Source organism: Sturnus vulgaris, chromosome 23, assembly GCF_052056855.1.
Source record: "Sturnus vulgaris isolate bStuVul1 chromosome 23, bStuVul1.hap1, whole genome shotgun sequence".
Taxonomy (NCBI): Eukaryota; Metazoa; Chordata; class Aves; order Passeriformes; family Sturnidae; genus Sturnus; species Sturnus vulgaris.
The window spans coordinates 5,555,906-5,568,966 of NC_142265.1; the positions used below are offsets into that span (position 1 = coordinate 5,555,906).

The window sequence follows — 13,061 nt, forward strand, 5'->3', positions numbered from 1 at the left end:
GATCCAGATAATCCCCCCACAACCATTTCAGAGGGGTGGGTGAGGATGCAGTAATGTGATTTTGTTTGTTTTGTTTTGGTTTTGGTTTTGTTTTTTGGGGTTTTTTTTGTTTCTTTTTTCTTATCAGGCTCCTTCTTGCCTCATCCTGGTGGTCACTCAGCACAGGACTGCCAGCCCTGCTCCCCGGGCTGGTTCTGCTCCCAGCACGGTCTGAGATCCCCACAGGGTTTGTGTAAGGAAGGATGGTTCTGCCCTGCAGGCTCTGTGTCAGACCAGCACTCAGGTAGGAATTCCTTAAGTTCTTTACCTACAGGAGTTTCAGCAGCAGTTTAAAATCTGGTTTTAGTTACAGTTTAGAAATTACTATTGAGGTGAAAAGCATTTTCCAAAAATTATGCCAAGTAGCACGGGGTAAATTATTGAGTAATAGTAAGAAGTATGAAAAATAAGGGATCTTATAAAGAAAATTTAAAAAAGCTGAAAAAAATAAAGATATTTTCACGACTGTGGTATTTCTCGTTTTGCTCCCAGATTATTTGTGTCCTGTGGGTCACTACTGCCCCCCTGGCAGCCCAGAGCCCGTGCCCTGTCCCCCTGGAGAATACCAGGAGCAGGCTGGGAAAGGCCACTGTGAGACATGCCCAGCAGGAATGTGAGTGACATGGATCTGCTCCTTGCCCTTGATGCTTTCTGAGGAATCACCACGAGTGTTTCCCCCTGCCTCAGGCTGCTCTGTGTTTGACACACAAGATACACTTGGATACACAAGAACGGTTTTCCTGTTTCTGTTTTCACACCACCTTTCCCTTCCCTGTGTCATTTTCTGCTCCACACAGAAGTGTCCCAGGGAATCCATCCTGGCAGTTCTGCCTGCTGGGATGGGCAGGGTGATCCTGGCAGGTCACACCTGAGCTCTCCACGGGTTTTTCCTTCCCTTTCATTGTGTGGTCACTGCTGAGCACCAAGTTTTTTAGCTCTGGCAGAACAGAGGGCGAACACAAGCACTGGCATTTTTTGGCAGGTTCTGTGCCCCACAGGAGCACCCAGGTGATGCCCAGCAGAACATCCATGGTGTGGCCAAAGCCCTGGAATGCCCAGCAGGACATTACTGCCCACCAGGAACGAGGGCTGCCAAGCAGTACCCGTGTCCAGAGGGCACCTACAGCCACCAGCTCGGGCTGGCAAACCCCAGGGACTGCAAGCCTTGTCCTGGGGGCACATTCTGTGCCAGGGCAGGTGGGAATTGTGTGTGGGTTAAACAAAATCCTCGTGTGCCTTGGGTCTGGGAGTGAGGGAAGTGTTCTGTGCAGTTCATCCAAGCGGTACAGAGAATTTGCAGGGATTTCTGGGATCCCTTGAGCAGATTTTAAAGGGTTTTTTGCAAACCATCTTTTGAAACTTAAATTAAAGGCAGATCAAGGTGGTTTTATTCTAGCCGAGGTTTTGAAACCAGAAATCAAGCAGCCTGGGGGCAAGGACTCATTTGGGTTTGTCTCTCAGTGGAAAGACTTAAAATGATCAGCCTCCTCTAAAATGGTGATTTAGGAAACAATTTGGGCTTTTATCTTTCTGCTCATCAGCTGTGTGAGTAAATATTGAGAGTCCAGATTGAGCTTTCAACTAACAGAGCTCCAGACTGGCCAGGAGGCTCTGGGATCACCGTGGTGACCAGGATTGTCTGGTTGCTTTAGTCCTAAAATTTATTTGTAGGATTTCTAGGATTGGTTTAGTCCCAAATTGTGATTTCCAGGCTGCCTCTGGCTCATCTGACCTGATGCTCGTTGCCTTTAGGACTCTCAGCCCCGAGTGGCCCGTGCTGGTCTGGGCATTTCTGCACTTCCCAGGCTCGTGTGCCCGACCCTGTGGGTGATGGGACAGGGGGTTTGTGCCCAGCAGGGCATTTCTGCCCTCCAGGGAGCCCCGAGCCTCAGCCCTGTCCCAGCGGCTCCTTCCTGCCCCAGTCTGGGATGGGTTTCCAGAATTCCTGCCTGCCCTGTCCTGCTGGGAAGTTCTGCCAAGGAGAAGGTCTGGCTGCTGTTTCTGGTGGGTATTGCACACATCCAACACCCTTCTTCTCTCCCAGTTTGGATTTTTTTTCTATTCTCTGTTTCGAGTCTAACACTGAAGCTTTTTTCCTTGCAGGACCATGTTATGCTGGGTATTTCTGTGATCCTGGCTCCACACAGCCAGACCACAGGCACTGCCCTGCTGGCTTTTACTGCCCTGAAGGCTCCGAATTCCCAATTCCCTGCAGCCCTGGAAGCTTCAGCCCTGTTGGTGGGAAAGGGCAGGCAGCAGACTGTCAGCTCTGCCCAGCTGGGCACTCCTGCAGCGGTGAGGATGTGCTGGGGTTACAGAGGGAGGAAAGAAAATCACCCACCACAGCTTCATTTCTGACAGCTTTGGGTCCAGCAAGAACAAACTGAGTGCCCCACATCGTTTTTAGTCAGTGATGGTTTCTTGCATCAAGCAGAAATGCCTCAAATAATTTTAATTCCAAAAGTCCTGCTGGGTCCTCGGGAGCAGCCTCAGGTCATGCAGAACTCCCTGTTTGCTGTAAAACCTCCTCTGCAGCTCCTGTGCATGTCTGACATGGCTCTGGCCTCGCAGGGAAACAAATATTCCTGGCAGGGAGCTCTTGGTCTGGCCATGAGCCAGAGATGCTCCTGCTCAGAGGTTCTCACCATCTGCCTGCACAAAATGTTTGTCTGCTCCCCCCAGCACCGAGACCTCTGTGGTCACTCTGACAGTAACAAATTCACCCATCACCTTCCTGGGGACAGGGGCTTTTCCTTTCTCAGGTGGGCAGCTGAAGCAACAGGGAAGGAATCACTTGGCTGAGCTAATGTGAGCTGGAACCACAACTGAGAGCCTCAGAATCCCAGCTGAGGTTTTTAATGGGAAGCCTTTGTTTTCCCCAGGCATTTAATTCAGGACTGACTCACCTGTGTAGTAAAATGCTCTTTTTTTCTGAGCTGAACTTCAGAGAATTGGCACTTCGCAATGAAGTGTATGAGGAAGGAGATCATTATTTTGGGTTTCCATTGTGTCTGATGTGAGCAAAAGCAGTTCTGAAGGACCAGGTTCTGTATCATCATGTGCCAGACCCCACTGCTACCCACGGGGATCCTCCTGGCCCAGGGGATCTGCTTCCCTGTGCCCTGTGTCTGGGACAACCAGGGGAGGCTGGTTCTGATGGAGAACGTCATTCCCTGTCACAATCCCTCATGGACAAGCTGCTTCCCTTGTATCCCAGGTCCTGGAGCACAAACTCCTGAGCTGTGCCCTGCTGGCCACTTCTGCCTGCCAGGGACCACCTTCAGCACGGAGCATCCCTGTCCCAAGGGCACCTTTGGGCCCAGGACTGGTGCCACCAGCGAGTCTGACTGCGAGCCCTGCCCAGCAGGTGAGAAGGGAGTGGGCACAGGAAATGTGCAAATGATTTCTCTTTTCACACGACTGCCCCCTCCCCTGCCGGTCCCTGCAGCCCCTCCCCCTGACATGGCTCTCTCTTTGTTTCAGGGATGTATTGCTCAGCTCCAGGGCTGTCCCAGCCCTCTGGATTTTGTTACCCAGGTTATCACTGTGCCAAGGCAGCCATCAGCCCAGCCCCCTTCAAGCACAGGGTGAGTGCCAGGCAGCAGCAGGAGCACAGTGATCTGGGCACCTGGGGACCAGGACTGGTCTGTCACCATCTCCTGGCTGATAGTGGCACCAGGACTGGTCTGTCACCGTCTCCTGCCTGCTGGTAGGACCAGGACTGGCTTGTCACCATCTCCTGGATGCTGGTGGCACCAGGACTGGCCTGTCACTATCTCCTGGCTAATGGTGAGATCAGGACTGGTCTGTCACCATCTCCTGCCTGCTGGTGGCATCAGAACTGGTCTGTCACCATCTCCTGGCTGCTGGTGGGATGTTTTCCAAGCATTTCTGCTCTCTCAGCTGCAGGGATGCTGCTCCTGATGTCTGCTGGAATACCATGGATAAATTCTGGCCACACTTTCATTTCTACATTGCACTGGAGGACGAGGTCTGACATCTCCTCCAAAATATGCCACCAGGGACAGGACAACCACCCTTCAGGGGCCAGGACCCTTTTTATGCCCATAGTCTTGGTTTAGTTTCAGAATCAGGCAATTTGGAGGACTCAGCCCCTGCGTGCCCTGCCCAGAATCTCTCTCTGTGCCAAATCTCCTCCTGGTGACCCTTTCCCCCTGTATTTTCCTCATGCAGGTGGAATCCTCCAGCCTCGCCCTGCCTGGCAATGACATCTGCCCCGTGGGCCACTTCTGTCCCCTTGGCACTGGGCACCCCGTGCCGTGTCCCCCCGGGTCCCTGTCCAGCGCCCTGGGGCTGGGGGCACAGGAGCAGTGCCAGCCCTGCCCAGCCGGGAGGGTCTGCAGTGGCCCAGGGCTGGCTGAGCTGGCCCAGACGTCGCTGTGTGACCCAGGGTGAGTGGCCCTGGCACTGCTCAGTGACCAAGCACAGCCTTGCTGCGTGCTCTAGTCAAGGGACATCCAAATTTCCAAATCCTCAGCCCTTTGGTGAGGGTGTGGCATCTCCTTGTAGGTGTTTCAGAGACACTTCTGTTCTCTTCACGCTTACCTGACATTCTTACAAATCTTCTTTCTCTGTTTTCAGTGAAACAAAAACATTATTATAAATCAATTGCTGGTGCAAATCTCTTATTTAGCCCCATAATCACATTTGCTGGGAATTTTAACCTTTTTTTTTCCCTTCTGAGTCCTCTTCTCCCACAAGGTGGTGCAAGAACCAGGGACAAGGCACGTTCCCAGGCTGTGTGCAGTGCCCTGAGCAGTGTCTGTCCATCTCATGCTCCTCAGGGCAAGAGGCTGCAGAAATCTGATTTGTTTTATAAGTGTAAGAGAGTCTTAGAAGTGATTTTAGTGCAGTGTAATGAGATTTCATGAGATTTCTGGGAGCAGCTGGCTCTTGAATGGAGCAGAGAAAATCACAATGAAATTTGTTTAGAATACAATGAGGGCTACATTGATAAGGACTGAAAATTATTATTCTTGGGAATATGAGGGATTTGACCTGTCCTAGCAGAACCTTAGACCTTCCCAAAATTTCATTTAACCCTAAAAGTTATTACAGCCTAGCTGTAACAGTAATGATCAAAGTTTTCTGAGCTGGATGGTAATGAAATGCAAATTATAAATTATAAATGACCCTTGACTTCCAAAATCTGTGTCCCTCAACAGGGAGCAGTTTGATGCTTTTCAGTACCTTTATCACACAGCATCCTGCTGCTCAGTTGGAATTGGCCTTGTTTTCAGGCAAAAAAAAAAAAAAAGCTGCTTTTCTGGTTTTCATTCAGTGCTATTCCTTTCACACTCATTTGCCTTCAGGAGTGGGAACTTTTTTTCTCCAGAAACTTCATCACTTGCAATGGGATCACAGCTCTTTTTTCCTTGTTGCTCAGCTCTTAGAACCACCGTGGATTCTGAATTTCTTCATCTTTGCTCATTGTGAGGGGCTGGAGGGAAGTAAGAGAGCACTGGGGATAAAAAGAGGCTGAGCAAAGGCACCAGGGACTGAACACCTGGGCCTTGTGTTTTGAAGTAAAACTATTTTTATTTCCAAAGGCTTTTTCTTTTTCAAGAATGAGAACACTTTCCAGGCAGCGTGGTGTAAAAAAAACCCTTTTCCCAGGATTTTCAAGGCACAAAGTAGGGGGGAAGTTGCTGGCATAACTGAACCAAGCTGCATTTCCCAGGGCTGGCTCTGGGATCGCTTGTTCCAGGTGGATTTTCTCTCTCTCTTTCTCTCTCTCTCTCTCCAGCTATGTTTGCCTGGAAGGAAACTCCTCTCCCTGCCCCTCGGATGGGATCCGTGGGTACCGATGTCCCAGCGGCTCCTACTGCCCGGCAGGCTCGGGGCTGGAGCTGCCCTGTGAGCCTGGCACCTTCAGCCCCGTGCCCGGGGCCAGCACCTGCCTGCCCTGCCCGGCTGGCACATCGTGTGGCACTGCTGGCACCGTGCAGCCCCTCACCTGCCCCAGAGGTGAGCACTGGGGACTGGCAGTCCTCTCCCCAGCATTCCCCCTTCTCCCCCTGGTTGTGAGCAGGGTCTCCTCGTTGTAAGGACAGATAAGATATTTATTTCTCCATGCACAATATCGCTTATATTTATATGGTTTTCTGAAGGCATCGTGTTTAATTCCAATTGGTTAGTAACTTACTGCAACTCAGTTCATTGGTTAGTAACTACTAACTAGTGTTCATGTCTGCCAAAAACTTCCCTCTCTAACCATGTTTGCATTCTTGTCTCCTGAACAGAAGATGTTTCACAGGGGTAAAGTTTTCCTTGGCAGAGTTGCAGATCTTTTCTTACAGGAGCTGATCAGGCCAGCTGTTAGCTGTACTTAGCCAGAACAGCAGGCCTGAGCCGTGATTTTACCAGGGTACCAAGGCTGTTATTTGATAAGGTTTTACCTGTATGAACATCTCCTGGCCCTCTCCATCCCAGGCTACTTCTGTCCAGCCCGCACTGCTGTCCCTGTGCCCTGCCCCGAGGGGACTCTGAGCCCCTTGGAGGGGGCAGTGGCACCCACAGCCTGCAGGCAGTGCCCCGTGGGCAGGTTCTGCAGGGGAGAGGCCAACTGGGAGCCTGATGGTGAGTGGGGGTCGTACCAGGGGTGGAGAGTGGGGCTGGGGGATGTGGGGAAATGGGAACATCTCTGTGAATGGGGTAAAGGTTATTGCAGGGCACCCTGTGGCTGTGCTTATCAGCCTCCTCTTATTCTCGGCTTCATTCTTCCCACTGAGCATTTAGTTTGGTTCTATTATATTTGGTTTTATTATTATTATTTATTATTATATCATTATCTTTATAATATCATTGTACCATCTATTAGAATATCATTACATTTTAACGTTTTATTGTAGTAGTAGTTATTTGTTATGATTTGTTATTACTTGTTATTACTTATTATTTTATTTTGGTTTTATTACTATTATTATCTGGTGTTTTTATTATTTTTATTTAACAGTTATTTCTGTCACTGCATTGCTTTTCCCTGTCTCCCTTAGGTTTTTTTTCTGCTTTCTCTTTCTTTGCTTAACATTTTATCTCTGCTATTTCTGTCCTCTGAAATCCTTCCCCTCCCATTTATGCACGGAGCAATTGTCCTTGGGCCAAAGCTGCAGGCCGGATAGGTGGAAAGAAGAGAGGCAGAATTGTTGCTGCAGGAAGCAGATGTAGGGAAGCAGTCAGGGAGGAGATAAGGTGAGCAAACAGCAGCTGAGGCCAGAGCAGAGAAAGGGATGGAGGCCAAGGGTTAATGGGGAGAAGGAAAGGCAAAGAAAGGTGAGCAGCCCAGAGATAACCCAGGACAAGGACGGGCTCTGGGTTCTGTGCGGGGCGTGAGGAGCGGCCCCGGGTGCTGCAGCCTCCCCGTGTGCCCAGGGCTGTGCTCGGCCGGCTTCTTCTGCCAAGGAGGAGCCACCCACGCCACCCCACGAGGGACCCCCGCCTTCCCCCTCAGCGGGCCCTGCCCTCTGGGCCACTACTGTCCCCAGGGGACTCCTTCCCCAGTTCCTTGCCCAGCCGGGACCCTCAACAACGCCACAGGTGAGTGTCACCTCCCCAGTGGGTTTGTCCTGGGGTGACCTCAGCGGTGGCCAGCTGCCCTGAGGTCAGTGGCCACGTGCTGCCAGTGACGGTGGCCGCATGTGCTGGTGCTGGGAGTGCCCTGGGTGTTGTCCCCTGTGTTTGTGTCCCCTCAGGAGGTGGCTCCCAGGACAGCTGTGTGCCCTGCTACCCCGGGGCGTTCTGTGCCAGCGCGGGGCTCAGCTCTCCCACTGGGCCCTGCTCCGAGGGCTTTTACTGCCCAGCAAACTCCAGCGCCATCAGCCCCACGGCCTTGCCCTGCCCCAAGGTACTGCTGGGCTCAGGATTGGCTTAGGCTTAGGCTTAGGCTTAGGCTTAGGGTAACCCTATCTGGCTCAGGGTAACCCAGCTCTGGGCAGGGCTGTTCCTGTCCCACAGGGTCACCCACAGCTGACTCTGACATTGGTCACATCCACACAGAGCTTTGGGACATTCTGCAATTTATCCAGACCATAATTTTGGGAGATATTTGCTGTGTTAGGTAAATGCTGCTGTTGGATACATACTATTAGTAGATATTTAGAATAGAGACTTGACAAGGTAGAGGCCTTGCTTAGCCTCTAAATGGGGGAATAATGCCTTAGGATTTTAGCTTTTATGTTTTCTATTTTTCATCCATTTGTAACCCTGCAGTTCTTTAGTGCAGAACTCTAAACTCCATATCCAGTGTGAGCTGCTGCTCTCCCATTTGGGGCACACACAACAATTCCTCTCCAGGCCTGGCAATCAAGGACACCTCACTGCCTCAGGCCTGAGAGATGGAAACAAAAGGGAGTTGGGGGCAGCAAACTTGGGGTAAATGACTTCATTACCTGGAGCTGGAATTGGAAGATGAACCCCCAAAATGCAAATGGCCCAAACTTATCAAAGTGTGCAAACCCGTGACCCATTGTCCATTTTGGTTTGTCTGCCCTAAATGTACCTGAAGGTTCTTCAATAAATAGAACTGCTTTTTATTCTCTTAATTTTGTCTTATCTCTGTTTTTAGGTAGCCCAAAAGGCATCTCTGTCTCTCCCTTGTCTCTCCAGGGTCACTTCTGTGGCTCAGGGACAGCCCTGCCCAGGCCATGCCCTGCTGGGCAGTACCAGCCTGCCCCAGGCTCTGCCTCCTGCATCCCGTGCCACAGAGGATTCTACTGCCAGGACCTGGTAGCAGGGGACCCCAGGCTCTGCCCACCTCATTCCTACTGCCCCCCAGGTAACTCTAGCACGTGCCAAGGGCTCAGGTGTGCCTGCCTGGGACCCCAGCCATGTGCAATCCTGAGTGCCTCCCCCGGGCCAGGTGATGAGGAGGTGGCAATGAGCCAGCGTGGCACAGTGGCCACCTCAGAGTCACTTGTTACAGCCCCAGAGCCTTGTCACACCACAACACTCTTATTTATTTATTCATTCATTCATTCATTCATTCATTCATTCATTCATTCCTCTATCTAGTTATGTAATATTTATTTATTTATTTTAAATTATAGGTTAAATATAGGTTAAATAAATTCTAGTCGAAATATATATATTTTGTATATATAATATGTTTTAATATAATCATTAAAATATATGTTTATTTTCATATATAATATAGTATAAATAATGTGCAATATCTTATTTATTATCTGTTATCCATTATCCATTATGTATTATCTATTATCTCTTATCTATTATATATTATCTATAATATATTATCTCATGTATTATCTCATGTATTATCTCTTATACATTACATATACTTATTTTATATATAGGTTAAATGAATTACATGTTATATTTATATTTTTATGTATAAAAAATGACAGGTTTAAATAGGTTTGCTTTTGTCTCTGTGCCCTCCCTTTCAGGGACACGAGTTCCTCTCACCTGTCCTGAAGGCACCTTCACTCATAAAAACGTGACTGGCCTCTGGAATGAGAAGGAATGCCTGCCTTGCCTCCCTGGCCACTACTGCAGGTCAGGATTCACTTCACCCTGGCATTTTTTCCCTTCCTCTGGAGCACTTTGACATCCTTGTTTCATCCAAATTCTTCCCAGCTCCTCTCTCACACAAAGGAAAGAAATACGAGCTTAGCACAGTGTTGGGGACAGAGGCTCTGGATCTGTGAATCCTGGGGGGCAAAAGCAGCCTGGCATCATTGCTGTGGTACAAAGCAGCACCTGCAGGACGTGTGGGTGGCATTTCTGAAATCATGGCAGAAATGCAGAAAGTCCAGCCTGGTGGAAAATCACCCACAATTCCATCTACAGCAATGTGCCACGTTCACGTTTGAACTGGCTCACTTCAGCCACTTTTTACGTGGAAAATGTGTCTATTTTCTCTCTCACACCACAAGTTATTTTTCACTGCAAACCTCACACAGCGTCAACGCTCTGCTTTTGCACCGACCCAGCAGCAGCAGCAGCTCAGGCTACACCGACCATTGTTCACAAATCCTTGTTCTCCTCTCTGCTGCAGGCACGGGAAGCTGGAAGGGAAATGTGCAGCTGGATATTTCTGCCTGGCTGGCAGCTCTCAGGCTGCTCCCCAAGGCCTCCCCTTCTCCTGGCGCTTCCTGGCCGGCTGCCGCTGGGGCCAGGTGTGTGCAGGGCTGTGTCCTGCAGGTGGGTGAGGAGCTCAGTCATATCTGCAGCTCACAATATTGACTTGCTGCTAACCACGTGGATTAGATCATATATTGCATCGTTTATTGCGTTATAGCTAATTAAAATTAGCACTGCTCATCGATTTCCTCATTTTCGCCTCTTTCCAACCAAAGTGAGCCAGATCAAAAAGGAATTTATGGTGTTGAGCTGCCAATCCAGAAGAGTTTGAAGGTTCTTGGCTTCCCAACAGCTGTAAAAGTTCATCCCACAGCAAAGCAGACTCTGGCTCAGTCGTTTTTGCCACTGGAGGATTTGCACGTTTTACTTTTCTCCCTTTTCCACCCATCTGTGTAGGTTACTACTGCCTGGAGGGCTCTGAGGTGCCCACACCGTGTCCTGCCAACACTCTCAGGGCTCTCCCAGGGGCTGGCAGGAGGGAGGATTGCCTGCCCTGCCCACCAGGCCACTGGTGCAAAGCAGGTTTGGGTGGGAAACACTGAGGGAAGGGAGGGGAGGGGATGGGAGCTGCTTTTAGGGAGAGTTTTGTGTATCCCTCATTTCCCAGCCTCATTTTCCTCCATTCCAGCCCTGTTTTTCCCCTTTTTTCACCCATCTCAGACCCTTTTTATCCCATTTTTCCTGATCCCATCCAATTTTCCCCCATTCCAGCCTCATTTTCCCAAATTTTCCTCCCTTCTGACACATTTTCACAAATTTTCCCCCTCCCAGCCCCTTTTTCCCCACATTTTCCCCATCCCAGCCCCATTTTCCCTTTTCCAGCCCTGTTTCCCCCACATTTCCTCCCATCCCATCCCATTTTCCCCAATCCCATCCCCTTTTCCACCATTCCAGCTCCGTTTCCCCCACATCCCATCCCCTTTTTCTCCCATTTTTCCCAATCCAATTCCATTTTCCCCCATTCCCACCCCATTTCCCCCGGTCCCAGAGGATGGCTTGGATGTCAGATGTGGAATTGTGGGGCAGTCGTGGCAGTGATGAGTCCTGCAGAGAAGAGAGGCAGTGACCTGTGAATGCAGTGACATCCCTGGGTGCCACCTGGCAGAGGAGGGGCTGGGATGGTGCAGGAGGGCACAGAGCAGAGATCTTCCAGTGGCACTGGGGACACCCCTCAAACCCTTTTTTTCTGTTTTTTAGGGGATTCTGAAGCCCATCCCTGCCCATTGGGACACTTCTGCTTTGGGAGCAATGGCAGTGACCACAGCAGTGTGCTGGCACCTCAGGAGTGCCCTCCCCACACCTTCCGTGGGCACCTGGGAGCCCGGAGCCTGGCAGAGTGCCAGCCCTGCCCGCCAGGGTACCACTGTCCCCTGTCAGGTGAGTGGGGGGCAAAGCCAGCCCTTTTCCCTCCTCTGGGTGACAAAATTCCCTCCATCTCACCCTCTGGATGACAAAACTCCTCCCCTTTCCCACCTCTCTGTGACAAAATTCCTTTTCCCTGCTCTGGGTGAAGAAATTCCTTCTCTTTCACCCTCTGGGTGGCAAAATTCCTTCCCTTTAACCTCTCCGGGTGACAAAATTCCTCTTCCTTTTCCTTCCTCTCTGTGACAAAATCCCCTCCCTTTCCCACCTCTGGGTGACAAAATTCCTTCTCTCTCAGGCCTCTGGGTGTCAAAATTCCTTCCTTTTAACCTCTCTGGGTGACAAAATTCCCTCCCTTTCACCCTCTGGGTGACAAAATTCCTTCCCTCTCAAGCCTCTGGGTGACAAAATTCCTTCCCTTTCCCTCCTCTGGGTGACAAAATTCCCCAGGATAAGATAGGAAAAGGGAGAGAGAATTCCTGCTCACAGCCACCTATGAGTTTTTCTCCCAAATTCCCCCTGGCCACCCTCCCTCCTTTCCTCTCCTCACTCCCTTCTCTTCCCCACAGGCCTGACCAGCTTTGAGGATTTTCCCTGCCCCCCTGGTTACTGGTGCCCTGGCAAAGGGGACACTTTCCTCTGTCCAGCTGGCACTTCCAGGATCCAGCCTGGTGCAAAATCCTTGGAAGAGTGTGATCCCTGCTCACCTGGATATTACTGCCCGGATCCAGCACAGACAGGGCTCCCCAACACCCAGGGAATTCCTTGCAAACCTGGCTATGAGTGCCCAGCAGGTGACACCACCTTTGTTTTCTTTATTCCCAGCCATTTCTGAGCCTAGATGATGGATCAGCAGGGATTTAGCAGTGACTCTTATCCCATTCTCCATGGCCATGATCCCTCTCAGCCCTCCCTGTTTTATTTTCGCTGAGGTTGCCAAGGAAGTGGTCTGGGCTTGGAAAAGAAGGAGAACTTTTCATGCAGGGCTGGGCATTGAGGTGTCAGCATGCCATGCTGAAAAATAAACTGGTTCCCAACAGTTCTGTGCCCTTCTGGGAGCTGTAGGAAAAACAGAGTTTCTGGAAAAGCCTCCTTGTTCTGTGCCTCCCAAACACAGATTCTCCTGCTGTGGGAATGCCACACCAATGCTGTTCCCCATTTCTCCCCAGGGTCAGTAAACCCCAAGCCCTGCAGGCCTGGCTCTTACTGTGGTGCAGTGACAGGGGAGCCTCCCCTGTGTCCTGCTGGCTACCACTGCCCTGAGGGATCCTGGACTTACACCAGTCCCGAGCAGCTGTGAGTACCTGGGGCTTGGTACAGCCAGCCTCCAGTTCCTAAAAACACCCAGGATTGGGAATTGTGCCTGGGATCCAACCTAAACCATGACCTCTGTGCATGCTGCTAAAGCAAAGGAATCTTGGTGGCTGCAGTCACGGATTTGGTGACTGAACAGGGAGAGGGATTTGTAGTTTCTGCTTAGCTTGAAATCAGATGAGAATCACTTTCAGTTTTGCTCTGTGTTTTCACTGACCATTGAA

General features: G+C 50.5%; 1 protein-coding gene across 1 annotated transcript in view; it reads left to right on the forward strand.

Annotated features, from left to right (window-relative positions):
• The window catches only part of LOC148221348 (uncharacterized), a 42,721-nt gene that overhangs the window by 16,016 nt on the left and 13,644 nt on the right, over positions 1 to 13,061 (forward strand). The window contains exons 24-42 of the mRNA XM_088177878.1: positions 128 to 283; positions 532 to 652; positions 1,022 to 1,236; positions 1,792 to 2,043; positions 2,143 to 2,334; positions 3,257 to 3,406; positions 3,523 to 3,626; positions 4,234 to 4,451; positions 5,807 to 6,027; positions 6,493 to 6,639; positions 7,432 to 7,596; positions 7,752 to 7,903; positions 8,665 to 8,833; positions 9,465 to 9,573; positions 10,076 to 10,221; positions 10,558 to 10,683; positions 11,359 to 11,538; positions 12,093 to 12,317; positions 12,693 to 12,819. Of these exons, the coding sequence (XP_088034004.1) occupies positions 128 to 283; positions 532 to 652; positions 1,022 to 1,236; positions 1,792 to 2,043; positions 2,143 to 2,334; positions 3,257 to 3,406; positions 3,523 to 3,626; positions 4,234 to 4,451; positions 5,807 to 6,027; positions 6,493 to 6,639; positions 7,432 to 7,596; positions 7,752 to 7,903; positions 8,665 to 8,833; positions 9,465 to 9,573; positions 10,076 to 10,221; positions 10,558 to 10,683; positions 11,359 to 11,538; positions 12,093 to 12,317; positions 12,693 to 12,819 (3,175 nt within the window). The remainder of the gene's footprint in view (positions 1 to 127; positions 284 to 531; positions 653 to 1,021; positions 1,237 to 1,791; positions 2,044 to 2,142; positions 2,335 to 3,256; positions 3,407 to 3,522; positions 3,627 to 4,233; positions 4,452 to 5,806; positions 6,028 to 6,492; positions 6,640 to 7,431; positions 7,597 to 7,751; positions 7,904 to 8,664; positions 8,834 to 9,464; positions 9,574 to 10,075; positions 10,222 to 10,557; positions 10,684 to 11,358; positions 11,539 to 12,092; positions 12,318 to 12,692; positions 12,820 to 13,061) is intronic.